The following is a 27,726-nucleotide window of genomic DNA, read 5'->3' on the forward strand; positions in this document are numbered from 1 at the left end:
CAAATCATGTCGGCTTCCCCCCAGAATCTTTCATGACTGCGTAGTATCGGTGGGAACGTGTATCGTGTTGGGAGATAAATAGGACCGACCATTTCCCCATTTCGACACTGCAACATTAGTACGGATGATGCCGCGCGTTGTCGGAACCCATGGGGCAGGTGGAGACAAGCAATGGCGTCATGCGGGACGAACCGCCACGGGCTGACCGGTCGTGAAGGATGTGAAGTCGGCAAGATGGCGGGTAAGGGCGGCCCGTCAGCAGGCCATATGCCGCGTGAATGCATGTACCACTCAACTAGGCAATGCAACCCGTCTGAAAGTAGCGGTGGTGGGGCCTTCATCCATAGGGAGTCTGGAACCCGGTCAACGGCCTTCCGTTTCGCCGTTACGCGCATCAGTACTCGGGGTATAGGTTCCAGGGCGGTAGTAATAGTTCTTATCTCTTACGCTTATTTGGGCTTGTGTGATTGGCTGCATTCAGGTCCGGCGCATGTTCCCGCCATGCAGCATACGAGGCGTGGGCGAGACGAACCTAATCATGCGGCTTAGACAAATGGAGAAAGCTTCCAAGGTCCCTAGATGGGTCCTCTAGAAACCCTGTTGATAAAGAGTGCTACCACCGCAGCTTTTTGGTGTTCTATTCTACCTGGGTATAGATCGCTTAAGCGATTAGTCAGATCACGCCGGTCCGTGTTGGGGGCTGCATACCTCGATGTTTCTCTATAAACCCCATCCCTTGTTCCCTTCTTCTGAACCAATACGTCGACGATGCAGAGCACTGGTCGAAAGCGCGTCGTGTCCTCGTGCGTCCCTTGTTATACAAGGAAACAGAAGGTGCGTCGCGGCGCTACACCAGGCGGTCGATTGCGTGCCGCAAATGTGCAGCAGGTGGTGGCTAACATGCTGGGTCGTGTAGTGCAACCGTCGCTACCCATGCAACCACTGCGCTCGCCGGCGCCGTCCTGAGGAATGTGCCTACCACTCGCAGGCACTGCAGGGGTCCAGGGCATCGCTGGAGACGGAGGACCGTCGGAACGAAGACGTTCCCGCGGAGCCGGTTGCTGCCCAGCTCCAGTATGGGAGCAGCAGCAGCGAGCCTGTCAGTGCGTTGTCGGACTGGAGCACGAGGCGCAACTCGGCGATCAATCAGGGAAGCGAGTCACTTGCCGAGCTCTTTGGGTATTTTGAGGACAGCGAGTCCAATACCATGGCCCTGGTGCGCAAGGTAAGCCGGTCCTTTCTCCTCATTTACCTCATGACTTCGAAGATCACTCATCTGTTCTGATCGATGCGCATAGTTGGGTCTGAGCCAAGAGGAGATTCATCAGCATGCGAAGGACAGGCCTATCCCGGCAGACACATCCGAAGAGATCCAGAAGAACATTGCACGCATGCCAGACCGCCAGATATTCGACTTTCTGGTCCAGTACTACGTGACCGAGGTCCACTGGTTCGTAACCATCTCGTTGGAACCCCAATCCCACTGAATTGCTCTAGCCGCGCTGTGCTAATTCGTATATACCCCACATAGGATAGAGCAGCTCGTGCACCCTCCATGGTTCCTGGCACGATACCAGCAATGGTGGGGCTTAGGCCCGCTTTCGTCGATATTCGATGTTGAATTCGCAGTGCTCGTCCTCAGAATATGCTCCTACGCGGCGCAGTTTTTGCCCTCGCCATCGTACACTATCGACAGAATCCGCGGTATGTTTCTTGCGGACATCCGGGATGCATGTGACGATATCGCCGAGCAACTGGCCGCCATATGCGTGCGGCTGGATGCGAGGGGCTCCTTGCTGCGCGTGCAGCATCTGGCTTTCACGGGACTGCGGGCGCAGTGCGAAGGACGAATCAATACCTTCTGGGAAGCGCTCAATAGCGCCATTCGAGTAGCGCAAAGAGTGGGCCTCCACAGAGGCCACGTGCCATCCATGCCCCCCATGCACGGGCTTGAGACGGAAATGCGACGTAGAGTCTTCTGCAACCTCTACATATGGGATAGGTATGCAACATCGCTGTTCTGACTGTTTATGACCGCACATCACTAACAAAGGATATGCAGCACGCTCTCAAGACAGCTCGACCGCATCCCCTTCCTCCCATGTGCCTTGAGTCCCGAAGCACTCCCGTGCATGCACCTCTCCCCTAATATCGACGACGAAGGCGCACCCGAAGGATACTCCGAACGCCTGATCCAGGCGCGTCTAGCGAATTTCTGGCGGAGCTTCACCCCGCGACAAGGAACGGAATACGACGCGACCGTAGCCGAGGAGCGATATGAAAAGTTCTGCACCGACTTCTTAACCACCTTACCACCCGTCTTCGCCCTCGAGCCCAGCGAGGAGTGGGACGCGCGCATACATACGCTTCCCCCGCAAAGGCAGATCCTGCACATGACCATCTTCGACTCTCTCTGCTACAACTTTCGGCCCGTTCTGCTACGAGAGCAGAGCCAAGTGCAGAGCCTCCCCGCATACAAGCAAGTCCTGCTGGCATCGCAAAGGAAAGCCCTAGCAGTGGCGGCATTGAAGGTCTTGGACGGCGTTTCGAGCCTGCACGCCATGCTGGGCGGCTCGCACACACGCTTCGCGGGCATCATCTTCCCCACGTTCGAAGCCGCCGTGCTGCTTGTCGGCCTCTGCATGGACGCGGATTTCCCCGGCAGCGGCGAAAACTATCCTCCGAGCACCACGCTCCGTATCGATCCTCTTGGTTCCGGCAAGGCCCAGCTGACGCGACACCGATGCGCTCGGGCGGCGCACGGCGCGCTCACGCGGTTGCGAACGCTTGCAGAAGTCAGCAACATGGCGAGTGTAGGCGCTCAGACGCTGGCCCGCCTCATCGACAAGGTGCCAAACCTGCGTGTACCGAGTGCAGAGGAACGGATACAGGCCGGCCCCGTTCAGAGGCCCACGCCGAGCAGCGATGCGACGACACAGTGGCCCTCCTTCGAGCATTCGGACCTATCCGGCTTGAGCGATTTCTTCCTCACACCGCCCCAGGAGCCAGATGCCAACTGGGAGGTGCTCATTGCCGGCTTGGATTCGTCGCTGAATAAACAGCAATAGTGGCGGCGTGCGAATTCAAAAATCTGGGACTAATCTTTTGCCCCTTAATGAAATAGCCTGACATTTGCGTGGCTCTCTCTTTGCAGTATTATGACGACATTGATGGGGACCTCGCTTTGTTTCTTGGAACGACGCACAAAACGGAGTCCAGAAATCCCTGAGATGCAACTACGACGGTAGCTCTATCCATTCTAAAATCATTAGACGTAGCTCCACCTCCGGTGGCTCAGTAGTCCAAACACATTTCTAATATTTCTAGACATGACTCTATTAGCTCCAAATATGATAAGAAAATTCATGCCCACACGATATCAAACGAGTGTAATTCCCCTAATTCCCCTCTCTCCCCCCTTCCCACTCACCCTAACCCTTCCTCTCAAGTGCACCATCCACCACCCTCGCCGCCAGCGCACTAATACTCGTGCGCGGATCCAAAAGATCAACCATGCTGATTTTCGACCCAAGTGCCGCATGGAACCAATTACGCAGCTCCGCAGCAATGAGACTATCGACACCATGATCCGACACTGCACGAGCCGCGTTCACCGTGACTGGATCCAAAAGCAGCATCGACGCCACCGTCGCCGTGATGCCTCCCGTGACAAGCTCCACCGCGTGCGCGCGCTGCTTGAGCTGGTCAGTCTGAGTAGGCGCAGCGAGCGCCTTCTGAACGATTTCGTTGAAGTCGCGACGCAGCTGCGCGGTTGCGGAACGTCCCCCTCCTTCGCCGTTAGCCGCGGCTCCAGACCCGTTCTCGTCGCTCGCGCTGTGCCGCATCGCGTCGTCAAAGGCACGCATCACGTGCGAGACACGCGCGTCGCTGTACCAGCGTGGTGAGGTAGTACTGCTGCGGATGCCCATCTCCGCATCCTCGCGCTCTCTGGCGGCCATGTGCGCTGGATCCATGTAAGTCACATAGGTAGCTGCAGCTAGTGGGTCCGACGCAGCACCGGTGCATTGTACAAGGGACTCAGCGTCATGGCGGTTGAGGAAAGCGGGTTCGAGGAGGCGGAGGAAGTAGCTCTCGGGGACGGTTAGAACCTTGTTGCGCGCCATCAGCTCGAGCGTGGTGTTGTCGGTGCTCAGATGGCCGACGTCGTTGACGAGTCCGAATTGGGCTGCTGTCGCAGGTAGGCCGAGACGACGTCTGTACCGCGCGAATTGGTCCTGGAAGTTGTTGGCCGCCGTGTATGCGCTCTGCGTCGCGAAGCTGAGCACCGAGAGAATGGACGTGGTCATGACGAAAAAGTCCAGTGGCAGATCCTTCGTGGCTTCGTGTAGATTCCGAGTGCCGAGCACCTTGGCCGCAAGCCCGTCGCACCAGCCTTCAAGGGATAACTTGTCAAAGGAAATATCTTGGTAAGATACCGCACAGTGGACGATGCCCTTCAACGGCCGGGCGGCGGATGCTTCCTCGACAGCGCGCACAACCTGCTCAGGGTTGGAAAGGTCACAAGCAACGGGGCGGACTCGCACACCACGTTCAGCCAGTGCGTCGACGAGCGTTTGAGCCTCAAGGGCATCAGGTCCGCGACGCGAGAGAACTACTAGCTCCCTCGCGCCGCGATCGCCCATCCACTGGATAATTGATCTCCCAAGACCGCTGAGTCCTCCTGTGATGATATAGCATGCTTCCAGGTCGAAGGTTGCTGCTGGAGTTGCCGGCACCATCCGCACCAACGAGTCGGGGTTCTGGAATATTACCACTAGTTTGCCGACATGAGTCCCTTTTGAGAATCCGAGCAGGGTTTGATCAAGCTGGGAGATGTCCGAGGCGACCAAGGGACGGATCGGGCCGATGCGCCTGGCACGGTAATGCTTGTCTACAGCCGCCATGAGCTCTGCGCCTAGCTCCGGGTCGCGGTCGACTACGCGCGCAAGGTCAAAGGACGAGAAGCTTGCGCTCTTCTGGAAGACTTCGAGCCCCACGGCCTTGGCATCGTTGACATCCAGTCGACCGATATCGATTAGGTGTCCGAGCGGCGCCAGGGCTTTGATGGTCTCGTAGAGCATATCACCCTGCGCGGTGCTAAGGATGACATCGAAACCGCCATTGCATGTGGCAGTCACAGCGTGCGCTAACTGAGCGGGATCGCGTGCGGCGAACGCGTGAGAGCGTGGCAGTCCAGCTGTTTCCACGAGGAAGCGCACCTTCTCCGGCGAGCCAGCCATGGCAAAGACATCGGCCCCTTTGGCACGCGCTAGTTGAATCGCACCTAGGCCGACGCCACCTGATGCTGACTGTATCAGTACCTTTTGCCCCTTGCGCAGACGCGTAAGGTGCTCGAATGCGTATACAGCCGTCATGAACACCACGGGCAGGGTAGCCACGTCGACCAAGTTGTCCTCGGGACTCGCTTTCTGGGCAAGAGAAGCAGGCATGCGCTCATAGTTGCCGAAATGACCTTTGCCTAAGCCATATACCTTATCGCCTACGGCAAAGCGACTGGCTGCATCAGCACCCACGCGAGTAACGATACCTGCGTACTCCGATGACAGGTTGTTGCTGTCAAAACGGCCAGTGGCGAGCGCTAGGTCTTTCCAGTTCAGTCCCATGGCGGCCACTTTAACCTCAATGCAGTCACGCGACAGCGGCTGCTGGCGGAGCTCGGTATAGGGGCGGAAATAGAGCGAGCTGAGAATACCGGATGTCTCGAAAGCGGCACGCATAGGACCCTGGTTGTCAAGCGGCAACATCTCGACGCCGTGGGTTATTGGCGTTGGGAGGCGCTCAGCGTACCCTTGCAGTGCTGCTTCAGGCACTAGCCGACTCACCCAGAGACAACCGCTGTGCCAGGCAAACTCTCGATCGTCACTGCTCTCGACGTCTTTAACCTCTTGCAGTCCTTGTTCCAGGTCGGCGACAACACGGACGAGCTCGTCTCTGTCAAGCCCACTGACAACGTTGAAGTCATCAGCATCGATATCAATCGAGAAGAAGCGGCCTGTCGGTGCTTCAGTTGAGATCGTGCGCAGGAGTCCGCCGACAACCGCTCCGTCAGGACTGCGCCCCTGTGTCATACCCGTCGACGTCAACCACACCATGCTCGTCGTGTGGTGGGCGAGGTACTTGAAGATCTCGAGACGTTGCCGGTCGGCCTCCAGTAGTAGATTTTCGCCATCAAGGAAGGCAATTACACGCGCATTTGGGGGTACCTCGCTCAGTGTGCTATCAAGCGGAACTGTTTTGGGTTGTAGACTGCGGCGTTCCAGCTCGCGCGCTAGCTGGCCCACGAGGGGTGGTGCTCCTTGCGTACCATGGAGGAGCCGGACAACTTGAGGGCCAGCTGTCTCGACACTGTGCTGAACGGTATCGAGGAGGGTAGATACTAGGACGGTTGAGTACGTGTTCGGATGTGGGTAATCCTCCAGCGTTAGCTCTACCCCTGAAAAGCCAGCCACGCGCAGTGCTTCATCCCACTGCGTAACATTTAGGAAGGGACTGTCAATGCGGCCATCGTGCACGCCATGCCAGTAACCAACTTGTGCGCCACCGATGAGGCCGACCCATGGACTGCTCCCTGTGAACTCAACCAGGATCAGCTTGCCTCCCGGCTTTAGCAGTGCCCGGGCATTCTCCAGCGCATTTGCGATGGATGAGGCAGTGTGCACAGCTTGCGATGCAAGTACAACGTCGTAAATCGGCTGGTAGCCCTGTTCCTTTGGGCCCTGCTCCATGTCCAGAACGGAAAAGCCGACATCGTGGTGCTCAGCAAGCTGGCCTCGAGCCGTCTGCAGGGCGGCTTCAGAAACGTCAGTCACGGTGTAGTCTCGGTAGCGTTTGATGCTGTTCATGCTACTGAGCGTCTCCACCACTAGGCGTGCCGTATGGCCTTTCCCACCCTTAAGCTCTACGATCCTGAGGCCAGGGTTGGCATGGGTGAGGGAGTCGAAAAGTTTAACAATCTGGGGGTGTGCACCCGTGAGGAATAGGCTGCTGTCAAAAAACTCGGCCAACAGACCGCCCTCCGCCAGGATTTCTTCACCGGGCCTACGGCTCTGCAACATGTCCGACATGTTCTCATGCAGGCGCTGCAAAGCCTTCGTCTCGACAAGGTGGCTGGTGGCCTGGTACCGGTCTTGCAGCATTTGAAGTCGTATGGAAGGAGAGAGCTGCCTGGCTTCGATGATGAGGTCTGATGGAGTCTCCTCTACTAATTTTCTGATCCATGCGACATAGTGCCCTATTGTTCCGGATGTATCCAGCACAGTATTGTTCCCGGAGATAAACGTCTCGTACACATCAACGGCAATCAAGGCCGCTATGGTCTCGAGGCAGTCAAGAAGAGGTCCTTTTTCAACATTTTCTGCTGGAGGTGGGAAGAGCTCCTGAGCCTGTCGGTTGCTGAGCGTACGGAAATTCGGCTTGTAAATCATACGAGTAAATGGGCTAGCGAAAGCCTTGGCACGGTCTTTCCTAGGAGACTGGTCCTCGAGGCTGTAGCTGATGCAACGAAGGTCTTTGATGTCGAGGAGCAGGTCGCCCGCTTGGTTCTCTAGCTGCAATTGGAGGTAGGCCGACCGGAGTCCCCGGAATTCTCCGAGAGCTACAGCAATGCCCCAGTCTTGATCGTTTCCGGTCCGCAGGCGCAACTCTGAGAGATAGATTGGAACGAACGCGGTAGTTGCCCTATCGGTTTGACCCCCGTGGCAGGCGAGGAGGCCAAGCTGAATCATGGCATCCAGAGAGGCGGGATGGATGGGATAAGAGGACTCTCCCCCCTTTACGATGCCTGCGGTCGTCTTGAGACCGAGCTTCGCAGAGGCTTGGTTTTTCGTCGGATCTGCGCGGATCTCTGAGAGTGCCTGGAATGCTGGACCGTATCCTAAGCCGATCTCTGCAAACTTCTTGTACCAGCTGCGTGTATCCGCAGGCCGAGATTCCGTGGCTGTGCTGATCTTGACGCCATCCACAAAGTTCGAAACATCTACCTTTACCAGGCCCGTGCAGTGCTCGGTCCACTGCTCTGAGTCGCGAGCGACAGAGCTGACCGAGAAGCTGGCCCATGCCGGCGTCTGTGCAGTCGCCGTGGCAGCGAGCTCCATACTGAGGATGATCTCTATCCCTTGCTGGTCCTCAGGGATCTTTAGCGCTGTCTTGATGTTGACATTGCGAAGCGAATGGCCCACAACAGGCAACGCATCCGGGAACTCCTCGTGGATCTGGGATGCCGCTACCATGGCCATAGATATGTATCCAGCAGCCGGGAAGACGACGTCGGGGAGCAAGCGATGGTCTGCCAGCCAGGGAAGGTCCTTTAGGCGCAAGACGTTGCGGAACTGTGGTCGTAACTTTGCGTTGCCGGCCAGCTTGGACCCTACGAGGTCGTGTCTAGAGATGCGGCGGAGGCGGAACTCCTTACTTGACCGGCTCTCGTAATAGCTGACCGGTCCATAAACGTATTGATACGGGGGAAGATCTATTGCGGTGACGCCATGTGCTAGCGACCATTCTCCTCCAGCGCGCTCGTCAGTCGCGTTGACTGCGACCAGATCGACATTAGCATTCAGTCCGAACAGAGAGCCGGCAATCTGCAGTACCGATCTTCGACCGTCTTCCCCGCGCTTCAGAGACCCCACGTATGGGATAGTTTTGCCAACAGCCTTGAGTATCTGGTCAAGAGGGCTCTTGAGAGCGGGATGCGGCCCGATCTCTACGAGTGCTCCGATGTCGAGACCTTCCTGCTGTACAATATTTGCAACAGCGTTGGCAAAGCGAACAGGAGATTCGAGATTGGCTCTCCAGTAGGACGAAGGGACGCTCTTATCTAGCATGCGCTTATCCGGGGTGACCGACGAGACCCAGGGAATGTGGGGGTATCGTTGGCGTTCGTCGCGCATCCTAAGGTTCTCGAGACGGGTCAGCCCATCTGAGAGCAGCGCATCGTATTCGTGCCCTAGCGCAGCCATGTGGTGCGAATGGTACGCGTTCCCACCCGTCTTCAGCAGCCGGTTGAAGACGCCATCCTGGGTAAGGGTCTTTGAGAGCTTCTCCACAGCCTCTTGTTCGCCGGATAGAGTGACGCTTCCCGGCGAATTAATAGCAGCGATCTTGATATCTTGCTCTTGACCATTGAGGTAATAAGAGGCTTGATCCACATCCAGACCCACCGCCAGCATGGCACCCTTCTGCTTGTTGCAGGAGACAGCTTGACCGCGGTAATACGCAGCTGTTATTGACTCAGCAGCCGTGATTCGACCCGCCGCATATGCCGCTGCCATCTCGCCAGACGAATGTCCGACGACGCCTGAGGGGAGGACGGTCCACGAGGCGAGAAGATCCACGAGGCCGATCTGGACGGCCGTGCACACTGTCTGCGAGATCTCTGGCATGTGAACGCGGTCCACACCGCAATTTCCGGAAAGAATATCTTCGATTGTCCAGGACGGGGCCCCGGGTAGCGTGCCAAGAACATGGTCCAGATGCTCGATGGCAGAGCGGAAAACGCGGTATTCAAAGAGCTGGGCTCCCATGGCGTGCCACTGCGCGCCCTGGCCAGTGAAGATGAAACCGAGCCGCAGAGCGTCAGGCGGGCTGGAAAAAACCTTTTGGACGTCGTCCAGCAGTCCCTGTGTGACATGATCCTTGTTCACAATGCGGAAGGTTCGCTGGGTGAGCTTGGATCGGCGGTCTGCAAGGGTGTAAGCAACGTCTGCTAGGGAGTGCTGGTTGATAACGTGGGTCATGGCGTCGATGTTTGCCTTCAGGGAGGAGTCGCTGTGTGCCGAGAAGGGAAGGAGCACGAGCTGGCGGGTACCGGGATCGGCCCTTCTCGTAGCCTTTGGCACGCGGGCGGGGAGATGTGCTATCTTCGTGGATCCGTTGTGGTGACCATTCGAACGGACGTGGGCACTGTCATTTGCATGGTGGAAGCCGTTGGCGTGCGTAGCTCCGTTGGTCCCATTTGTCCCATTGACACCATTCGTCCCATTGACACCATTCGTCTCGTGGATACCATTCGTCTCGTGGATACCATTCGTCTCGTGGATGCCATTCGTCTCGTGGATGCCATTGGTCTGGGCTCTGCCCACAATGCCCGGCTTGACGTAGTCCGGATACACGACGTTCACGTGGTCGAGAATGCAGTGCCCGATGGAGCCTCCAAAGCCGGCCGACGTCACACTTGCTCGTCGCAGCTTCCCTTTCGGCCAGGGGATCACCTCCGTCACGACTTCGGCCTTGGCCGTGTCGAAGTCGATCCTGGGATTCAGTGTCTTCACGCCAATGCTTGGTGGTATGACGCCCGCCTCCAGCGCGAGCACCGCTTTGAAAATGCCGGCGAGCGCCGCTGCGCCTTCCGTGTGGCCCAGATTCGTCTTCACTGACCCGATCAGCAGGCGGTCTTCGCGCGCATCAGACCGTCCTGGCCCGAAGACCTTCCCCGCCGCCTCCACCTCGAGCGGGTCGCCAACTCGTGTGCCGGTTCCGTGGCACTCGAGAAAGGGCGTCTCGCAGGGCCGCAGCCCGCCTGCGTTCTCGTACGCCTTGCGGATGATGTCCTCCTGCGCGGGACCGCTGGGGTGGGTGATGCCGCTCGAGCGGCCGTTGGCGCCGATGGCACTGCCGCGAACAAGCGCGCGGATGGGGGAGCCGTCTTCTATGGCCTTTTCAGGCTTCTTCAGGTAGATGGCAGCGAAGCCTTCGCCGCGTGCGTAGCCGTCGGCAGAGGCGTCGAACGCGTGGCTCATCGAGGTCGCCGACAAGGCACCGAGCTTGTCCATGGCGATCTGCATGCTGGGATCCATGATCCAGTTTGCCGTGGCCACGATGGCCGAGTCGCAGCTGCCATCGCGAATAGCTTGTATGGCCATATGCAGGCCATAGAGAGCGGAGGTGCATGCGCTGTCGAGCGTGACGCTGTTTGCCCACGTTAGCCCGGGCTCCTTCTGCCGCATCTGGCCACCCACCTGGGACCGCGCAGATTGAAGATGTAGTTTATCCGATTGCTGAGGATGTTGTGGCACACCCCCGTCGTCGCATGCGGCCGCGCATATTCCCAGTCGCGCGTCTGCGCATACGAGTTGTCGGAGGAAATGTCGGCAACGTAGACGCCCATGCGCGTTCCATCGACGCTCTCCCACGTGTCGCCCGCATTCTCAAAGGCTTCGTACACGACCTCCAGCAGCTTGCGTTGCGATGCGTCGATGGTCTCGGCTTCGAGGCCGGAGATGCCAAAGAAGGCGGGGTCGAAAAGCCGCGGATCCTCGGTCACGACGTAGCCGCCTTTGGCTGCAGTCGTCCCCGGTCGTTCCGGGTTCGGATGATAGAAGCCCTTGGCGGAGAAGCGAGGCGCGGCCCAGTCCTGGTAGCCGGATCGCTTGTTGATCAGAAACTCCCAGAGCCCCGGCGCGTCACGAACGCCCCCTGCCCAGCGGCACCCTAACGGCGGTGCGTTAGCGACCGATCGAGACCAGTTGCTCTGCTGCCGAGCGACCTACCCATCCCCACGATGGCCATTGGCTGTGGCTCGTGCTTTCCAGCCATGGCTTACGCGAAAGAATGCACGTCTCGGGCGTAGTATCAGGTTGAATGGTGGCGCCCTCGACCGCAAGAAGAAGACAACAAGACTCTCAGCCGCCTCTATAGATGTGTATGAAGATCGGCGCGCACAAAAGAGAATCCTGAGGGCGTCCAAAGTACTAGATGGGGCGCTGCACTCCACCAAATCACGTTTTACCTGCGTCGGCCGGTCATCCTTCATGAAAGCGCATTGCCGACGAGACAACCGGCAATGGTACATAGAAGCAGGTACGCGATGATTGCTGAATCATACAAGTGTACTCCGTACCATGACCGCGATACGTCGGCCGACTCGTATCAGCTTTCGCTAACGGGACTGTACAGACCGCCGCACCCGAACCCTGCACGATGAGAACCAACCCCGCGATCTATCGGCCGAATTGTAAGATCGGACATTTCTTCTCTAGCTTGATGTGCAGGGCGACGGTTGGTTGCGGTAGAGCGAGGTCCTCGTCGACATCTAATATCGCCCAATCGTGTGACTCGTTGGTAGACGACAACCTTCTCTTGCTTGGCTGTCGCTTCCTAGAGCTTCCTCCCTTCTCCAGCGTGACAGTATACCAGGAGGAGGCGCTCTTGGCAGAGGGCACGTCGGACGCGATCTTTCCTGAGTCGAGGTCACACTCAAAGTCGCAGAGAGTAATCTTAATCAGGGGTTCTTCTTTAACCAGCTGCTTACCCTCTAACTCGCTCGGCTGTTAAGACTTTTCGTCAGCTTAGTGGTGGCTTCAGCAGGGGAGCCTACCTTTGGAGGAGCTGCGGGCTTTCCTAGGGGCATTGCTGGAGGCGTCTAGGCGGAAAGCGGATCCGAGTCAGCGTGGAATCTCCCGAGGTTCCTTTGACTAACCAAAGGGGCAGCATATGCAATAATGGTGTGGAAGCAAGCTTTTTTCCGGCGTTTGACGAACATGGAAGCGCATCTAAGGGCCATGGCCTAAGAAGCAAGTTAAAGCTTATAGTGAGGCTCGACAGCCCGTGTTTGGCGGAGTGCTGTCCCAAAGCCCTTCAGTTAGTACCATTATGTGAGCCTGCTTACCTTAGATGTGCTGTTGCGGAGCTGTTTGGTCAGTTCTATCCTGCAAGAACATGAGACAGCAATAGGGTATGAACACCATCCATTCATGTGTAGACCAATGTGGTCGACAGCCCGCCTGAAAAGGTTCACCTTGACCGTCATCCGTCGTCGAGAAGTCCCGAGATCCGTCCGCAATCCGTCCATCCCCAGCAGCGAACCCGCAAACACCCCCGTGACAGCAATCCGAAAAGGCGATACCCAACACCATCCACCGCCGTCGACGACCCGTAAACCCCATTTCAAAACCATGTCATCATAGTAACTGGCACCAGCCTCCAGCTCCCATCTCCCCTTCCAACACCCCTCGAAGCCCATGCCCTTGCCCATCCGTCCGAAAAGAAGAAACAAAGAAGAGAAGAAGAAGGTGGCAGTTTGGCAGGTGTGGCAGTCCTGCGGCGTATGTGCAAAGAAGGGAAAATGCTTACAGATCGAAGGAGATCCGTAGATGATGTCGGAAACCATGATCGAAGTTGGATGCTCGCATAGGATATCGTAGTCAAACTTTTCGCAAATCCGAATTGTTCCAAGAAAATCCGTCGAGATCCGTTCGATAGTGAAGCCCGTCACCATGTAGACTCTTCGACATAGTCAAGTATTGACCAACATCCACGTATGTAGAATAGCCCATGCGCTGAAAATCGTCGGAGGTGTCAAAAATCCGGGAGGGGATAAGAAATGAAGTAAGAAAGAAAAGGGCCGAAATGGGTATGGCTCGAGGAGATGGGGTGTAACTGGCGGTTAGTCATCGGTAAACACCAGAGTGAGGGTGCTGCCGTCATTGACAGCAGCCTATTTCGGAATCAGAGAGATTTTCAATGCGAACGGTTGAGCTGGGCTTACCGTGCAATTCACGTCATGACCGCAGTTGCCGTCAGAGCAAAATTCGCCCGTGGAACCAACGAACTTGCAGGGATTCGTGACCCCGTCGCCCGTGAAGGTGGCCGTAAAATCTGCGCGGTCATTCCAGATAAGCTCATTTTGCTTCAAGCTTGTGTAGCCCATATGCTGTCGAAGGTCGTCAAAGGAAGTCCCGAAGATAAGCGGCGCCCAGTTTCCGACCGCGCCGTTGCTCTGGCTGTTCCAGGTACAAGCTTCGCTTTCCGGAACGCCTTGTTTGTTGATATAGTAGTGCGCAGACGTAGGCGCGTTTTGCCAGAAATAATACGCGCTCTGGTCTGGATTCGCCAGCTCACCGGTTTGCCCGGGTTGAACGGTCAATGGTATGGTCTCAGATTCGGTACCTGCTCAATGTGAGTATATACGCGCTCGGCTAGGTGAAGACACATACCCGGGTAGTCGGTGCGACAGATAGAAACAGGCTTTGATAGCTTGTTCTGGACCTTGACCTTCATGTGAGAAGATCCTTTGCCGCAAAGAGTATTGCCAATAGAGCCGTCGGCCATTTCGAGCTTTCCGGCGTTGTTGCAGTAAAGCCCACCCACGGATTGGCCAGTCGCTCCTTGCTTCCTCGGGAACGACATCTTGAGGTACGGGTTGGGGCAGGCATAGGAGCAGAAGCGTCCCGATGTACAACAGGTTCCATCGTCGCACGAACCCTTGGGAACGGTCATGATGTTGTCGAAGCCGTTAGCCCCCGTATCCACCGGATCTTGAATACCGGTCCATCCACCCAAGCCTTCGTTGCTGAGGTGGACTGCACCATAGCCGGTTGGGAAGGAGTCGCACGAAATCGTTCCGTTAGGGAAAGGCTTGTCGCAATCAGGGCAATTTCCGTCTTGATCAACTGGCTGGTATGAGCCTGGTGAAGACGAGGGTGCTGCTGCTTCAGGTTGCGCACTTGGAGTCAAGCTTGGCGTCTCCACGGGCTGCGTGTTCTCGGGCGGAGCCTCGCTCGGGACGGGGTCTTGATTCGGCTGCGGCTGCATCTCCGGTTCTTCTGGTGCCGGTGTTGCCTGAGCAAGTTCGGCAACAGGCGGAGCCGACGAGGAGAGGACGCCATCGTCGCCCCAGGTGAAGGTTCCGTTGGCAATGCCCTGACGGACCTCGGCCTCAGAGATCTCGTGACCGTTGAGCTCATATCTAACCACTGTCACGACTGGTCCGGGGACGTAGACGACATTGGTCACCGAGTCCGGCTCGCGCTTAACAACGCCTTGCGGTGCATGGCGATGCGCGTGGCGATGCGGCTGGGCCGCGACTTGAAGAGCCGCCGCAGCGAAGATGCCGGCGAGTAGTTTCATTTTGACGTTCGCTGTTACCCAAGTGGTGTATCGAGAGGGTAATCGCGGGTGCCTCTGTGTCGTACGTAGCCAGTGATGCGACGCGTTGGAAGCAGACAGCGACTGACCTTTATGTCTCAAATGACGCTCGCAAAAGCTTGTTGTAGCTTTGATAACGCCTCGTAAAGCAGCCACTTGTCGCAACCGTCGAGGATTGCGGTGGAATGAGCGGAAGCGGCAGGAATGATATACTGAGTCGCCTAAGGAGTGAATTGGAGATAGCTCGCTCCGGGTAGAGTGGCGGAAACAATAAGGAGGAAGGGGCGTGGAGCCGCGATAAAGAAAATCTTTGACCTGATCGCAGCGTGTGAGCGGTATGAAGGAGAGGACGAGGGCGAGGAGGCGGGGGTGGTGCGAGTTTGTTTGGCAATTTGCGGATTCAGCGCCAAGGCAGGGCCGACAGCTCGCGCTTGCCCCGTTTGCAGTTTTGCTCGTGGTGAAGGGCGTGGAATGCGAGCTGGCTTACTTTCGTGCTTTGAGAGTCTTCGCGATGCGATTAGGCGGTGGGAAAGGGAAAACGGCGTTGTGTGGGTGAAGCCGGAGCACCGTTGTAGGACTCGCGCTTTGGGAAAGCAAATGAGTGACTAGATCGTTTGTAATGACGATTGTTGGTGATGACTGAATCAGAGAGGCATTGGGAGTGAAAAAAGGAGAGACTGGAGCTGAATTGCGTCCGGGGGAAACTAAGATTTAACAGACTATAGGCTTGTCACACCGTTGCATTGAGCACGCAGCCCGTTAGCTTCTCATTTATACTTTCCAACACAGCCGCTCGTTGGTTTCCTGTGCCACCTACGTTGTGCCAAAGAGGTCGCGCCGGAGCCAAGTATAGCGGGCGGCAAGCGGTGTGTTTGCGGCACAGTCAAGTCGCATCGCAAGCTATTCGCTGTCGGTGGTCTAGGGCATGGTCATCGCCCGCGGCGACTTCGAGAAATCTGTCAAACCACGAATGGGCCTTGGGCCATCTCCTGCGCACCGCTCTGTACCACGACCTGGGGTAGTACGGTTCCTGAAGCTATACCGCCTACGGGAGTGTTTATCCCTACGTGCCACATTCCTCGTTCTCGGCATGCATCTGCGGAATGTTGGCACTATGGACAATGTGGCGAAGTCTATGGCCGCATCTTAGACCACTCCCCCCCTATGAATAGTCGTAACCTAGAACGTCGGTGGTTGAGGGTTGGGACTTTGCCGTGACCGCCTTGCCCAGGCTCTGAGATCTGCTCGCAGAGTACTCTCAATTCTCTTTCACACAGCACGGGCGAAGTGCGAACGAGGGTAATGCTTGGCCACGGAGAGTCTCAAGCTTCCTTGACTAAGGTTCAACCAAGCGCCCGCTTAAACAGTCGGCGCTTGTGTGCAGCGACAAAGCACGAGGTTGGCACGTTCCCCAGGAACCTCTCCCACTGTGATTTTGATCCTACGGCGAAGTTCCTGGGCGTGGTGAGTGATACTCGTGTGTGTATATATATGGCCCACGTCAGCGCAATCAGCTTTGCGGCACGGTGCTCGAAGCGTGGAGCGACCTGCTCCAAGCGAAGGTGGCTCGAGGTCGCACTTCATCAGCCCTGTACTTTTACCGTCGTACCGTCGTCCGCTCGTCTTGAAAGAAGCGAGCGTTGGAGCGAAGCCGAGTCGTGATGTGTATGAGTGTGATTGATTAAAGCGATGGGATCTGAGACGGTGTGAAGAGGAGTTGGAGAGCGTTGCGGGGGCCGAGGTTGCGGGTGACCTTGGGAGTAACACGCTAAACTAGATTTGACGCCAATCTGCCACAGCACAACATGTTCTTTGGCACGTTGTCTCCGAGACGGTCTCACTCACACGAGCTCTCGCCGGGAGGGACTGTGAACGTGGCAGTCAACTTTAGCAAATGTCTTAGTAAGGAAAAGAGAGTTCGCATGCCAGTCGTCTTTCTCTGCCGAAAGACGGCAGGAGGCGCTCTGGCGCTTGACAGCCAGGTTTCCCTTCATACTCAAATATGTACGCGACAGACTTACTCGTCCGCCCTTTACGTCTACATAATACGCCATAGTTAGGTATTCCAAGGTTCCGAGCAGCTCTCGAGAACGATGGTCGCACTAAAGAGGCTAGAGCGACATAGTAGATCATCGGAACGTCGCTCCAAACCTTCGCGCTCTCCGAGAGCAGTCCATTCTTTAACCAAGCCACAGCTTCCAAGCTCTTAAACGTCCCATTCATTCATCTATACTGAAATATCGATAGCCTTCCTTTCTGTTATGTGCTCACCTTTGTGCAACCCACACCCTGCACGCCGTTGCCCAGAAGCATAAAGCTCCCATAGGTCAGTGCTGTTGTGCGGGGGAAGCAGAAGCTTGCCCGCATATTGCGTCAACCCAGGTTGCGATCACGAATCTCGCACTACAACCACATCGTGCATTTCCGCACCCTCTTTCAGCAATGTTAGACGACAATCCCTATCATTCGAGATTCGCGGCCCCTGGCTAACGCCCACCATGCAGCAGCCACAGCACCAAGGCCATGGACAGCAGCCAAGCAGCTGCCCCCGATGCGGGAGGCCGCGTGAGCGTGAGCGCACATGAACACCAGAGCAGCGCATCCCACGACTCTACAAACACCAGTTCACCGACGACGCGCGACTCGCTAGATCGAAAGAGCGTCAGCTTCTCCGAACCTCGCGAACCCTTCATGGCCTCCGGCTCCCGCAAACGCAGCTTCCGCCGACAACAAGAACTCAGCGAGAGAGATGCCGCCACCAGCTCAGCGGACGAGTCCGCGCCCATAATGAGGCACGCGCAGGGGAACTCGAAGAATGATTACCAGAGTATAAGTCCGAGTATAGCGGCGAAAGAGAGTGCGAATGCGACAGGGACGGACGATAGTGCAACGGCGCAGGAAGGCACTACGGGGACTGTGCAGACAGGCAGCACGCAGGAGAGAACGGCGGAAGCGGAGAGAGAGGCGGCACAGGTGGTAAGGAGGGAGGGCGGGAGGTGGAGGAAGTGGTTGGAAAAATACGGCAGTGTGGAGTTGGAGAATAAAGGGTCTGTAGCTCGCGACCATCTAGCTCTAGGTATACCTCTCCCTTCCCGTACCCCTTCTACCGTCTCGGGCATAGGTTGACGAGTCGATTCGGCGCTAACAGTGTGGATGGATTACAGAGCGCACCTTCCTCGCCTGGCTCCGCACCTCCCTTTCCTTCGCTAGCATCGGCATCGCAGTAACCCAACTCTTCCGTCTCAACACCACCATCGCGCCCTCCAATCCCTCCGACCCCAGTGCTACCCCGCAAGCACGCCTCCGCCACGTCGGCAAGCCCCTCGGCGCAACCTTCATCGGCATCTCTGTCGTCATCCTCTTCATCGGCTTCCACCGCTACTTCGAGGCCCAGCACTACGTTATAAGGGGCAAGTTCCCCGCCAGTAGGGGCAGCATATTGGTAGTCAGTGCCGTCGCGGGCGCTCTGATATTGAGTAGTCTGGTTGTTATTTTGGCTATCGCACCGCGGGCTTTTGAGAGTTGAAAAAAGAGGACGCATCTGCATCGGCGTTCGGGCATATTGGGAGGGGTATCTCGAATTTTCCATATCTATCTGAGTGAGGATTATTGATCCTGAATGTCTTCATATGGTTCATGCCCTCGTCCGTTCGTATTCTGCTCGTGATCTAACTGCTCGGCTCGTGTGCTAATGCCGCTCATGATCCAGCGGTAATCTCCGACGTCATCTCCTTCGTGCTCTTGCCAGCCCTGGAGCTCTTGATGATCTTTTGAATCATTTCCTCAACCGTATCCCAGTCACTGTGAACATTAGCAAACATTGCCAGCTGAAGGCCTCCGGGATTGGTTCTTCACAACCAAAACGTACCTTGTGTCGATAGGGTGCAGGTCCGTTTTGAAGTAGTTGGCGATATCGTGGAGCTGCTGCCAGCTAGCCTTGTTATGGACGAAGGTCAGGGCGACACCCACGCGTCCGAACCGGCCGGTACGGCCGATACGGTGGAGATAGGTCTCCGGATCTGCGGTCCTGCCGTCTGCCATAGTGGGCACATCCTATCGTGCATTAGCATGATTTGGTCCATGTATGCGGGGTCTCGGAGACCTTCGAGGGGTAATAGGAAGGGACGAACGTACATAGTTGATGACCATAGTAACGGACTGAACGTCGATGCCACGTGCCAGCACATTCGTCGTGATGAGAACCTTTGCCTCGCCTGTCCGGAACTGGTCGATGATCCGGTCACGCTCCGGGCCTTCTAGAGCACCACTCAACTGCGCGACTTTGTGTCCTTCGGCGACCATGCGAGTCTCAAGCTCTTCAGCGGTTTTGCGGGTCTAGCGAATCAGTATGGAGCGCACATTTAGGAGGGCTTACTCACCCGAACAAAGATGATGGAGGATGCCTGGGTCATGAGACCATAGAACTTGAGGAGCGTCGCGAACTTGTCCGAATCCTTGTCTATATCGATGTACAGCTGCTTGATGCCCTCGATTGTAAGCTCCTCATGTGCGAGGGTCAGCACGTTCGCATTTGGCGCGAACCGGTTGGCGTAGTTGATGACGTGCGGCGGGAAGGTCGCAGAGAAGAGGACCGTTTGGATATCTTTGGGCAGCATACTATTCAAGTCAGCATATGTTCGGAATAGAGAGGAGCCATCCTACCCCTTCACACGAGTGCACTGCTCGCCCATGCCCTGCTGATCCAGCATGTTGTCTGCCTCGTCTAACACCAGGATCTTCATGTTCCTCGAATCGATGAGTCGCCGCCGAATCATGTCGGTGACAGTCCCTGGTGTGCCGACAAGAACATGGGCTTCGTATTTCTGGCCCCGCCTCGTGGGATCCGGAATAGCAGCCAGTGTCTTGAGTCCGTCGATGAACTGACCCATGTGTGTAATAACGCCCAGAATCTGGCGGGCGAGCTCTCGGCTCGGTGCGAGGACCAAGGCTTGCGGAGCGACGAGGCCCAGATTGATTCGAGACAGAATGTTGAGGGAGAAGGCGGCGGTTTTGCCGGTACCAGACTGCGACTGCGCGATCATGTTGGTGGGCGGGTTGAGGAGGAGCAGCGGGAGCGCCTTCTCTTGGATCTTTGACGGCTTGCGGAAGTTCATCTGCCGGATGCCCTTGAGCAGTTCTTCAGACAAGTTCAGCTCCTCGAACGATTTGGCGGAGAACAGCGGGTTATTCGGGTCGGCCTGCAGGTCTGCCAGCTTGACCTCGACGCTGAACTCGGGTTCCTGTAGCGCAGAGCCGTTTCCTGGCGGGCCGCTGCCGTCCACCTGGGCCTGAGCCACAGTGCTCTCCTCGGCAGCCTCAGTAGATGACATGTCTTGTGTTGGGTAGGCTAGGGGCCTTCAGCGACTTTTCGACGGTCAGCGGAGAGGTCGCGAGCTGTCGAAGGTGAGGGTTGGGAGCTGGAAGCTGAGCGCAATGCCGTTAGCAGAGAGTCTCGAGCAGCGGGCAAAGCGAAGAGAATTTCGTGAGAGCGGCAAAGGAGTCCACGTCGGAAATCTCCTGGGTAGGTGAAGGAGGAGGGACAAGGTTGCGCGCCTGTCAAAGCTAATAATCGAAATTCAAGAGCTCAGACGGCGGGGAACACCAGGCAGGGGTCCCGTGGCTGACACGCTAGGCCGCATTGGGCAGCGGCGTGCATGAACAGCAGCTGCGACGGAGAGGATGAAGTGCTGCCTAGGGCCTACCACGCTGCCCAGGTGCTACATGCCTCTCCCAAATCAGTCGCAGAGAGCTGGGGAGCTATTATCATCCTTACTTTGACCGCAGTACCACAATCGGAAGCACGGCGGAGGTCTTGGCGCGCACCGCCACTCCCGCCGTTGCTGCCCTCAGCCAACGCGCCCCACCAATTGGGCACCCGGTCTCCGCCAACGCTTTCCGCGCCGGCTTTCACCACCGTACTCCACGCCCTGTCATTTTCTCCATGGTTGGTGCGCCGTCTTGCCCTATACTAGGCGTCGCTCCTGAACTGTCCTCATGAGCATGGAAGTCGACATCGCTCCGCAGTTCGGAGCTGAATTGAAGGTATTGGAACCACTCCAAGCGCGGAACCTCGACTGACACGGCTGCACAGGATGGCTTCAAGAACGTTAATGCCTGGGTACGTTTCCCGCGGTCCCTTTATCGCCCCCGAGGCCTTGCGCAACCCCACCGACTGCAGTTTCCATGCCATATATTCCCCAACGCTAATGTGGTGGAGTTTAGGTGGCCGGCGGCATCGCTTGGCTGGACGACATACAGTCGTTCTACCGAGAAAGAAGCGTCATAGAGAAGGAATACTCGGCAAAACTTAGTGCATTAGCGAAGAAGTATTACGAGAAGAAGGCGAGGAAGGCGAGCAGTTTGAGCGTTGGCGACACTCCGACAGTCACCCCGGGCTCGCTGGAGAGGTACGGGTTGCCGCGTGTCCCAAGCGAGGACTCTCTGCTAACACGGATGGAACCGCAGTGCCTCTATGACAACATGGGGAGTCCAATTATCGACACTAGAGTCTCGAGCCTCGGAACACGAACAGTTCGCCAGCGCTCTCATCACCAATCTCGCCGACCCCCTTAAGGGCCTCGCCGCGCGGTACGAAGAGCTACGGAAATACCATGCAGACTACGCTGCCAAGCTGGAGAAGGAGCGCGATTCTACATACGCAGACCTGCGGAAAATGAAGGGCAAGTATGACAGCGTGTGTCAGGAGGTGGAGAATCGTAGGAAGAAGATCGATAGTGCTTTCGACCACGGGAAACAAAAAGCACGAAACGCTTTCGAACAACAGCAGGGAGAGATGCGGAACGTGAAGGTATTGCGCTTGTCTTTGCTATACCCCCGATCGCTGACTGGTGCAGAACACCTATATTATTAACATAAACGTAACGAACAAGCAAAAGGAGATGTACTACCATGAGTACGTTCCTGAGCTCCTTGATGTAAGCTTGGCTCTCCACCATGAATGTGCCCTTCTCATTCCCGAAACAGAGCCTGCAAGACCTTTCCGAGACCCGAGTTAACAAGCTCAACTCCCTATGGTCGATTGCTGCTCAGATAGAGACACAGACGCTATCACGGAGCACCGACTACCTCAAACATCTATCGGCGGAGATTCCACGAAATAACCCTTTGCTCGACTCAATGATGTTTGTTCGACACAACGCTGGTCCATGGCAAGAGCCTCCGGATTTCCAATTCGAACCTAGTCCGGTGTGGCTTGACGACGGTACCATTGCTACAGACGAGGCTGCAGCAGTGTTCCTTCGGAATGTGCTCATCAAAACGAAAGCATCACTGGCAGACCAGCGGCGCGACCTAGACAAGAAGAGGAAGGAGGTGGAGAATGCGAGGAAGGTGCGGCAGAACATTCGAGAGGGCAAAGATAAAAGAGATGAAGTGGAAGTAGTTCGTGCCATCTTTTCCCTTCAGGAGAGCATGCATGAAGTGGAGCGACAGAAGGTGAGCGGGGAAGTGGAAGTGGCGACAATCACCTCGGCCGTTGGTGATCTGAGCTTGGGCGCAAGGAACCACAACTTCAAGTCTCAAACCTTCAAGATACCGACAAATTGCGACCTCTGCGGTGACAGAATATGGGGTTTGTCTGCCAAAGGTTTCGATTGCCGAGACTGCGGATACACATGTCACAGCAAATGCGAGCTGAAAGTCCCAGCGGACTGTCCCGGCGAACAGAGCAAGGAAGAGAAGAAGAAGCTTAAGGACGAGCGACAAAAGTCAGCTCATACCACAGTGCCAGCTAATGGCTCCCCCGGTGGGGCGTCGGATATGCCGCAGATACGTCGGAGCGACACCGTAAACTCGATGAACACCCTTAGTTCGGGATATTCAGCTACCGCCCATCGGTCGGTGTCTGGCGGCATGTCACCAACAACAGAAGAGCCTCCCGCGGAGAAGAAACCTGCCGTAGCAGCCCCCAGGAGAAACCGCATCGTCGCTCCACCTCCCGCGCAGTATGTCAAGGAAGATCCCGACCTGCCTCCTCCTCCGGCATCGAAGTCTACAGAGCAGAAGGGCCGAATGCTTTACGCATACCAGCAAAACGGCGATGGCGAGCTTACTGTACCCGACGGCCGCGATGTAACTATATTGGAACCGGATGGTAAGTGCCTCATCTACATTCTCTTTAACCCAGGACGTGCCGTACTCACCCTATGCAGACGGCTCCGGCTGGACCAAAGTCCGCGCCGGCTCCAAGGAAGGCCTCGTCCCCGCCTCCTACGTTGAAACCATGCCCCTCACACCCCCGTCCTCCAACCGCCCTGACTCCACCTACTCCGCATCGTCGGCCTCCCTCGCCGGCAGCGTCACCACGGCCACCACGGCGGGCAAGAAGAAAGGCCCGGCCGTGGCGCCCAAGCGTGGCGCCAAGAAACTCAAGTACGTCGAAGCCATGTACGAGTACACCGCGCAGAGCGATGCCGAGCATAGTATGGCGGAGGGAGAGAGGTTCGTGCTAATTAATATGGATGCTGGCGATGGGTGGGCAGATGTGGAGAAGGATGGTGTGGTGAGGAGTGTACCTGCGAATTATCTCCAGCAGGTTTGATCAATGGCAAAAGCATCATTGGGGGAGAGGGTTGGCATTTGGTTTCTAGAGCATGAGCTTCTTTGGCATGGCGTACAAGGCGTTCGTTTGTATGGATCCTCGATAGAAGTCGATTGTATGTTTTGAATGGGAAGCATTGATTCAATTGAGAGCGTTCCGTTCCTACATCTCAGCACACGAATGAGTTCGAGAAGCTCCTAGCTTCCTACCCGGCTCGCGGCCGCACCGTTAGCCAGCGGCGGTGTAAAACGAGATTCAAACAGCTATCCTATGTAATACATCTGATAGAACATGCCAACGCGCATATCAATGGAAGAGACGAAAGAAATCGAGAAATAGAAAATGCCCGCCATCGCACCGCAGAACGCCGCCCAATGATCGCCAAAGTGAGAACACTCACTCTAAAGGAAAGAGAAGTCCCCGGCGAGAAATCTACTCGTTGTAGTGATATACCTGCATGCTATTGTTAGCTTTCCCAGTGCATATGGAAATAGAGCAATAGCAGTCTCACAAGGTAGTTGGGGAGGCCGTAGCTCTCCCTGTTCAATCGGTGAGCCATTTTCGCAAAACCCTCTGTTTCGATCAGGTGGTAGAATGAGAAGGCGGGGAACATGGCGCCGTCTCTGTGCACGTCGGCTTTGACCAGCAGCGCGGCTCCACCCACCCCATCCAGCTTGACCTTGGTGCCCGGGTCCGCAGCTGGATCATACATCATAGCCATCAAGCTGCGGTAGGTGGGCATCTCGGCGTATCCCTCGAGCAGGATATCGTCCTTGCCCATTTTCGCGGCGAGCTCCTTCGCCGTCGGGCTGTCTATCCAGTTGTTAAAGTCGTAGGGCCGGATGTCCATGGCCTTCTTCTTGTCGTCATAGTAGCGCTGGTAGCAGTTTGGCGCTATTATGTCTGCATCGTACGCTGCTAAGTCCTGGATGATGGTGGGCGGGAATTCGACGATGTCGGCGTCGAGCCAAAAGACCCAGGAGGTGGTCGGGCCGAGCGTTGTGAAGAGCAGCGAGTTTCGCGCTTTCGCCATGGCCGCCCTGCGCGACTTCTGGTTCTCTATCTTGTGCCTCTCCGCCTCGTTCTGCGACTGGAGGGGTGATTCGGTGTCCTGGCGGAGGATCGTGACGCTCGCGAAGCGCTTCTTATTTGGGCCTTTCTGCAGTTTGGTGACCTGGGTCTGCAATGCCGCATATGCAGCATTCCCCTCTTTCGTCTTGGGTATTATGAAGGCGAGCGAGATGAGGTCGTGGGGGTATTGGATCTTGACCAAGTTGTCCCAGTACTCTTGGTAGAATCGCGCAAGCGGTGTGAGAATAAGGACCTTCTCCTCGTTCTCTGCAGGCGTCCGCGACTGGGTGACGTTGTTCATGTAGTAGTGCATGACGGGCGGGGGCTTCTGCGCTTCGTTCGCTTTCGACTTGCGGAAGGGCAGCGAGGGCGGGGACAGCACATTCGAGGCCATCTGGCGGGAGCCCGAGTGCGCCGACACCGAAGGGGTGTCATTGCTGGAGAAGAAGAAGATGAAGAAGCCGATGCAGAGGATGCCAGCAAGGACGAAGGTAATGGGGTTCTGGCGGCGTAACGAGCGTGGAGTGGGCATTTTCGCGGGAGAAGGGAGGCGAACCTGGGTTGCCAATGGAAGAGAAGTCTACGAGTGGCGCATCAGAAGAGGAGAGGGGCGGCGTCGGGGTTTGGGACGCGTGGGTGGTGTTTCGTAGGGAGTTGAGAAGAAGCCAAGCTGGCTCATCAAAAAGTTCCGAGTCGTCAGCAAGCGGCGGCGGCGCGCCGTTCGGGGGTCGCCTCAGCGCTATCGGGCAGCGCAAAAGAGCAGCGCAGAGGAGAGAGCACCGAGTTGCAGGGGCGGATGCGAGGAGAGACGGTGAGGGGGGTTAATTCGCCCTTGTTGGTATGTAGGCGATGTTGCACGTTTCCACCGGAGCCTCAACGTCCGTGCGCCAATAACGGTGGTACCTGATATGGCCATATTCTACGATAACTGCCCCTCTAGGAGGTAGCGTTACAGCCGCGCTCATAGTATCGAACGTCTCCAACCCTGGCTTTCGAGGTGCGGCCAGAATAGCGCGTCAAGTCATGAAGGGGTAACGGAGAGCTTAGTCAGCGCGGTTCCTTGGCGCAAAGTTCAAGCCTCTGGAGCGGGTGGTGACTTCGTGACCACCATGCAGCTAGCGAGGAGCATCATGGTCAATTGAGCTCCCACTCATGCCTCCTTGGGTCGCGCGGCCTTGTCACGTCTTGCGGGCTCCTCCTTGTGCCATCGCTGTCCTGCCCCGCGTCCAACGCCCTCCACGATGCGCGCGAGACTGCGCTCGGCGCTCATACGCGCAAGATTCGAAGCAAGATGACACGACTCTCAAGTTGAGCACGTCCAACAGCGCTATAATCATACCCAGTTCTGTAGTAGACACTGTGAGGATTGCACAGCGAGCATTCGTAGTGGGAAACTAATCCCCCGCAGCAACCTGAGGATCTCGTCGCACACATCGAGCCCGTCGACCGGCGCCGCCTCAGCAGGGACCGCTTCGCCGTCTTTTTTGTTACGCCCACGTTCGCCCCGTGGCTCCTCGATGACGAGACATTCCTCCATAAAGCGCTCCGCCGGGCTTACAAGCATATAATCGCACGTGAGAAGCTCCCATATGCCAGGATACACGCGCTATGTGCTGTCGTTGACAAGCTGCCAACACCGAGTCCAATCACGAACATTGAAGCCCTTCAAAATGGAGCACCTCAGCGGACAAGGCAGCCTCCAGTGTTGGAGACAGGGCACGAAGGAATGGCATACACAACCCTCCGCTTCTCCGATTCCGTCTCATCTTCGTCCCCTATAGCAGATGACAAGGCCGCGATCAGTTTCATATCTTCAGCAGATTGGGAACCTAACGGGTACTTTGGGGACACTCTGCGGCTTCCGGTCGCGAATACCGTGTTTCAGACGGGCTTGCCAACCACCATGACCTTCTCCACATGGGAGAAGGGCAAGGGCGCCAAGGACCTCACACTAAAGTCGAAGCAGAGTATCACGCATCACGGCATCAAGATACACCCGGGCGGATCCACCACACAATGCGTCACCGCGCTCGCGATCCCTTTGGTGCCGCTGACGATGCCCCGCCGTGTGGATGCAAGCATGGGGAATATCCTTCGCCGGGTCATTGATGCTGGTGGCAAGAGTGTCACCGCGTCGGAGGAGCTAGAGCAGGTCGTTCCGCAGTACTTCACCTGCCGAGGAGAGCCGTCGCAAGCAGCGTCGGTATGGGCACTGGTGATCCCCAAGGAGACACTGAGTCCCGTTCTACAGAAGACACGTCGGATGCTCGGGCGTTTACGAGTTGAAGGGGTTTCTGGTCCTTCGTTGACCCAGAAGGAACTCTGGGAGGCCCTTTGGCAGCGAGATCCACCTCTCTGGAACGATCTAGTGCCAACCGCGCTGGCAGCTGGTGCCCGTCTGCATCGCGTTTTGAGTGGCGGTGGGGGTTGGGGAAAGAAGGCCGGCTTGCTCTCATTGGATCCAGTTGCTACTACCGAAAGGTTTGGCCCGTCTGTCATGCAAGGAGACACCGATTTATTTGACGGCCCAGGTGACCTCTCAGCCGCGCTTCAGCAAGTCGCACACGATGGAGACTCTATACAGTTCTTCATTTCACCGACAACCACCCAAGCGGAAGCAGGTGAGCTCAACGCGTCAACGGAATCAGCAATGCCGTGGGGTTGGGAACTCGGTACAATTCCAAGCACGGCAGACGCGCTTCCGATGGGGTCAAGTCAGCATGATGTTTCCAAATCAAACGAGGTTTTCGTCTTCAGGGACTGCTTCGGGGCTTTGACAGAAGGAGGTATGACTCTCGATCGTCGATTCAAGTTGGAATCGGGGGACTCATTCTCTCGCATTGGGTCGACAATAGTCGATGTACCCTTCTCTCGCTTCTCGGCTGTCAATCTAGCGTCCGGGGAGGAGGGTCCAGAAGAGGATGTAGGTGGTCCGGAGGAGAATATGTAAATGAGTGTTCTAATGCTTCGATAGTTAATGTATGGTTCCCTTGAGTCCCGCTATGTTCCTTACCACAGCGCTCTAGTAAGCACGTATCTAAGCCTGTGTCTGTTGGCAGTGTGCTGACAGTGCAAAGGTTAGGAGACTATATGGCAAGGATGCCCCATCAATTCTATGTCTTCCACGCTTGGAAGATATGCCTCGCCTTGACCAACCAACAAGGGAAGCACAAAACGCACCCATCCAGGAGACATTTATCAAGACAGCGGGC

General features: G+C 56.6%; 9 protein-coding genes across 9 annotated transcripts; 4 read left to right on the top strand and 5 right to left on the bottom strand.

The window, feature by feature from the left end:
- Positions 1 to 659: 659 nt before the first annotated feature.
- On the top strand, positions 660 to 3,250 carry BU26DRAFT_277725 (uncharacterized protein). Its single transcript, XM_033821475.1, has 5 exons — positions 660 to 834; positions 917 to 1,225; positions 1,299 to 1,450; positions 1,532 to 2,002; positions 2,063 to 3,250. Exons 1-5 carry the CDS (start codon positions 769 to 771, stop codon positions 3,066 to 3,068), a joined length of 2,004 nt encoding a protein of 667 aa, XP_033686182.1. The 5' UTR covers positions 660 to 768; the 3' UTR covers positions 3,069 to 3,250.
- BU26DRAFT_277929 (uncharacterized protein) lies at positions 3,250 to 11,778 on the bottom strand. The gene is made up of 3 exons (XM_033821478.1): positions 11,508 to 11,778; positions 10,977 to 11,448; positions 3,250 to 10,926 (listed from the first exon to the last, which is right to left on the bottom strand). Exons 1-3 carry the CDS (start codon positions 11,551 to 11,553, stop codon positions 3,432 to 3,434), a joined length of 8,013 nt encoding a protein of 2,670 aa, XP_033686183.1. The 5' UTR covers positions 11,554 to 11,778; the 3' UTR covers positions 3,250 to 3,431.
- A 671-nt stretch (positions 11,779 to 12,449) lies between these two features.
- BU26DRAFT_277728 (uncharacterized protein) lies at positions 12,450 to 13,454 on the bottom strand. Its single transcript, XM_033821476.1, has one exon. The coding sequence runs from the start codon at positions 13,232 to 13,234 to the stop codon at positions 12,608 to 12,610; it is 627 nt and encodes a 208-aa protein (XP_033686184.1). The 5' UTR covers positions 13,235 to 13,454; the 3' UTR covers positions 12,450 to 12,607.
- Positions 13,403 to 14,865, bottom strand: BU26DRAFT_563123 (glycoside hydrolase family 132 protein; the record flags this gene model as incomplete). Its single annotated transcript, XM_033833122.1, has 3 exons — positions 13,403 to 13,453; positions 13,505 to 13,905; positions 13,953 to 14,865. The coding sequence occupies 3 exons, from the start codon at positions 14,863 to 14,865 to the stop codon at positions 13,403 to 13,405; spliced, it is 1,365 nt and encodes a 454-aa protein (XP_033686185.1).
- A 2,196-nt stretch (positions 14,866 to 17,061) lies between these two features.
- On the top strand, positions 17,062 to 18,501 carry BU26DRAFT_517895 (uncharacterized protein). The gene is made up of 3 exons (XM_033828685.1): positions 17,062 to 17,327; positions 17,388 to 17,959; positions 18,048 to 18,501. Exons 2-3 carry the CDS (start codon positions 17,407 to 17,409, stop codon positions 18,407 to 18,409), a joined length of 915 nt encoding a protein of 304 aa, XP_033686186.1. The 5' UTR covers positions 17,062 to 17,327; positions 17,388 to 17,406; the 3' UTR covers positions 18,410 to 18,501.
- BU26DRAFT_517897 (P-loop containing nucleoside triphosphate hydrolase protein) lies at positions 18,268 to 20,353 on the bottom strand. The gene is made up of 5 exons (XM_033828686.1): positions 19,546 to 20,353; positions 19,263 to 19,500; positions 19,018 to 19,218; positions 18,752 to 18,936; positions 18,268 to 18,684 (listed from the first exon to the last, which is right to left on the bottom strand). Exons 1-5 carry the CDS (start codon positions 20,211 to 20,213, stop codon positions 18,582 to 18,584), a joined length of 1,395 nt encoding a protein of 464 aa, XP_033686187.1. The 5' UTR covers positions 20,214 to 20,353; the 3' UTR covers positions 18,268 to 18,581.
- Positions 20,354 to 20,593: 240 nt separating this feature from the next.
- On the top strand, positions 20,594 to 23,755 carry BU26DRAFT_539634 (FCH-domain-containing protein). Its single transcript, XM_033831517.1, has 7 exons — positions 20,594 to 20,925; positions 20,975 to 21,001; positions 21,106 to 21,290; positions 21,349 to 21,691; positions 21,738 to 21,818; positions 21,868 to 22,996; positions 23,055 to 23,755. Exons 1-7 carry the CDS (start codon positions 20,878 to 20,880, stop codon positions 23,441 to 23,443), a joined length of 2,202 nt encoding a protein of 733 aa, XP_033686188.1. The 5' UTR covers positions 20,594 to 20,877; the 3' UTR covers positions 23,444 to 23,755.
- On the bottom strand, positions 23,476 to 25,463 carry BU26DRAFT_517899 (glycosyltransferase family 62 protein). The gene is made up of 2 exons (XM_033828687.1): positions 23,955 to 25,463; positions 23,476 to 23,896 (listed from the first exon to the last, which is right to left on the bottom strand). The coding sequence occupies exons 1-2, from the start codon at positions 25,044 to 25,046 to the stop codon at positions 23,876 to 23,878; spliced, it is 1,113 nt and encodes a 370-aa protein (XP_033686189.1). The 5' UTR covers positions 25,047 to 25,463; the 3' UTR covers positions 23,476 to 23,875.
- A 165-nt stretch (positions 25,464 to 25,628) lies between these two features.
- Positions 25,629 to 27,509, top strand: BU26DRAFT_517900 (uncharacterized protein). Its single transcript, XM_033828688.1, has 2 exons — positions 25,629 to 25,873; positions 25,923 to 27,509. Exons 1-2 carry the CDS (start codon positions 25,667 to 25,669, stop codon positions 27,462 to 27,464), a joined length of 1,749 nt encoding a protein of 582 aa, XP_033686190.1. The 5' UTR covers positions 25,629 to 25,666; the 3' UTR covers positions 27,465 to 27,509.
- The last annotated feature ends 217 nt before the right edge of the window (positions 27,510 to 27,726 follow it).

Source organism: Trematosphaeria pertusa (genome assembly GCF_010094035.1).
Source record: "Trematosphaeria pertusa strain CBS 122368 unplaced genomic scaffold BU26scaffold_5, whole genome shotgun sequence".
In the NCBI taxonomy this organism is placed as follows: Eukaryota; Fungi; Ascomycota; class Dothideomycetes; order Pleosporales; family Trematosphaeriaceae; genus Trematosphaeria; species Trematosphaeria pertusa.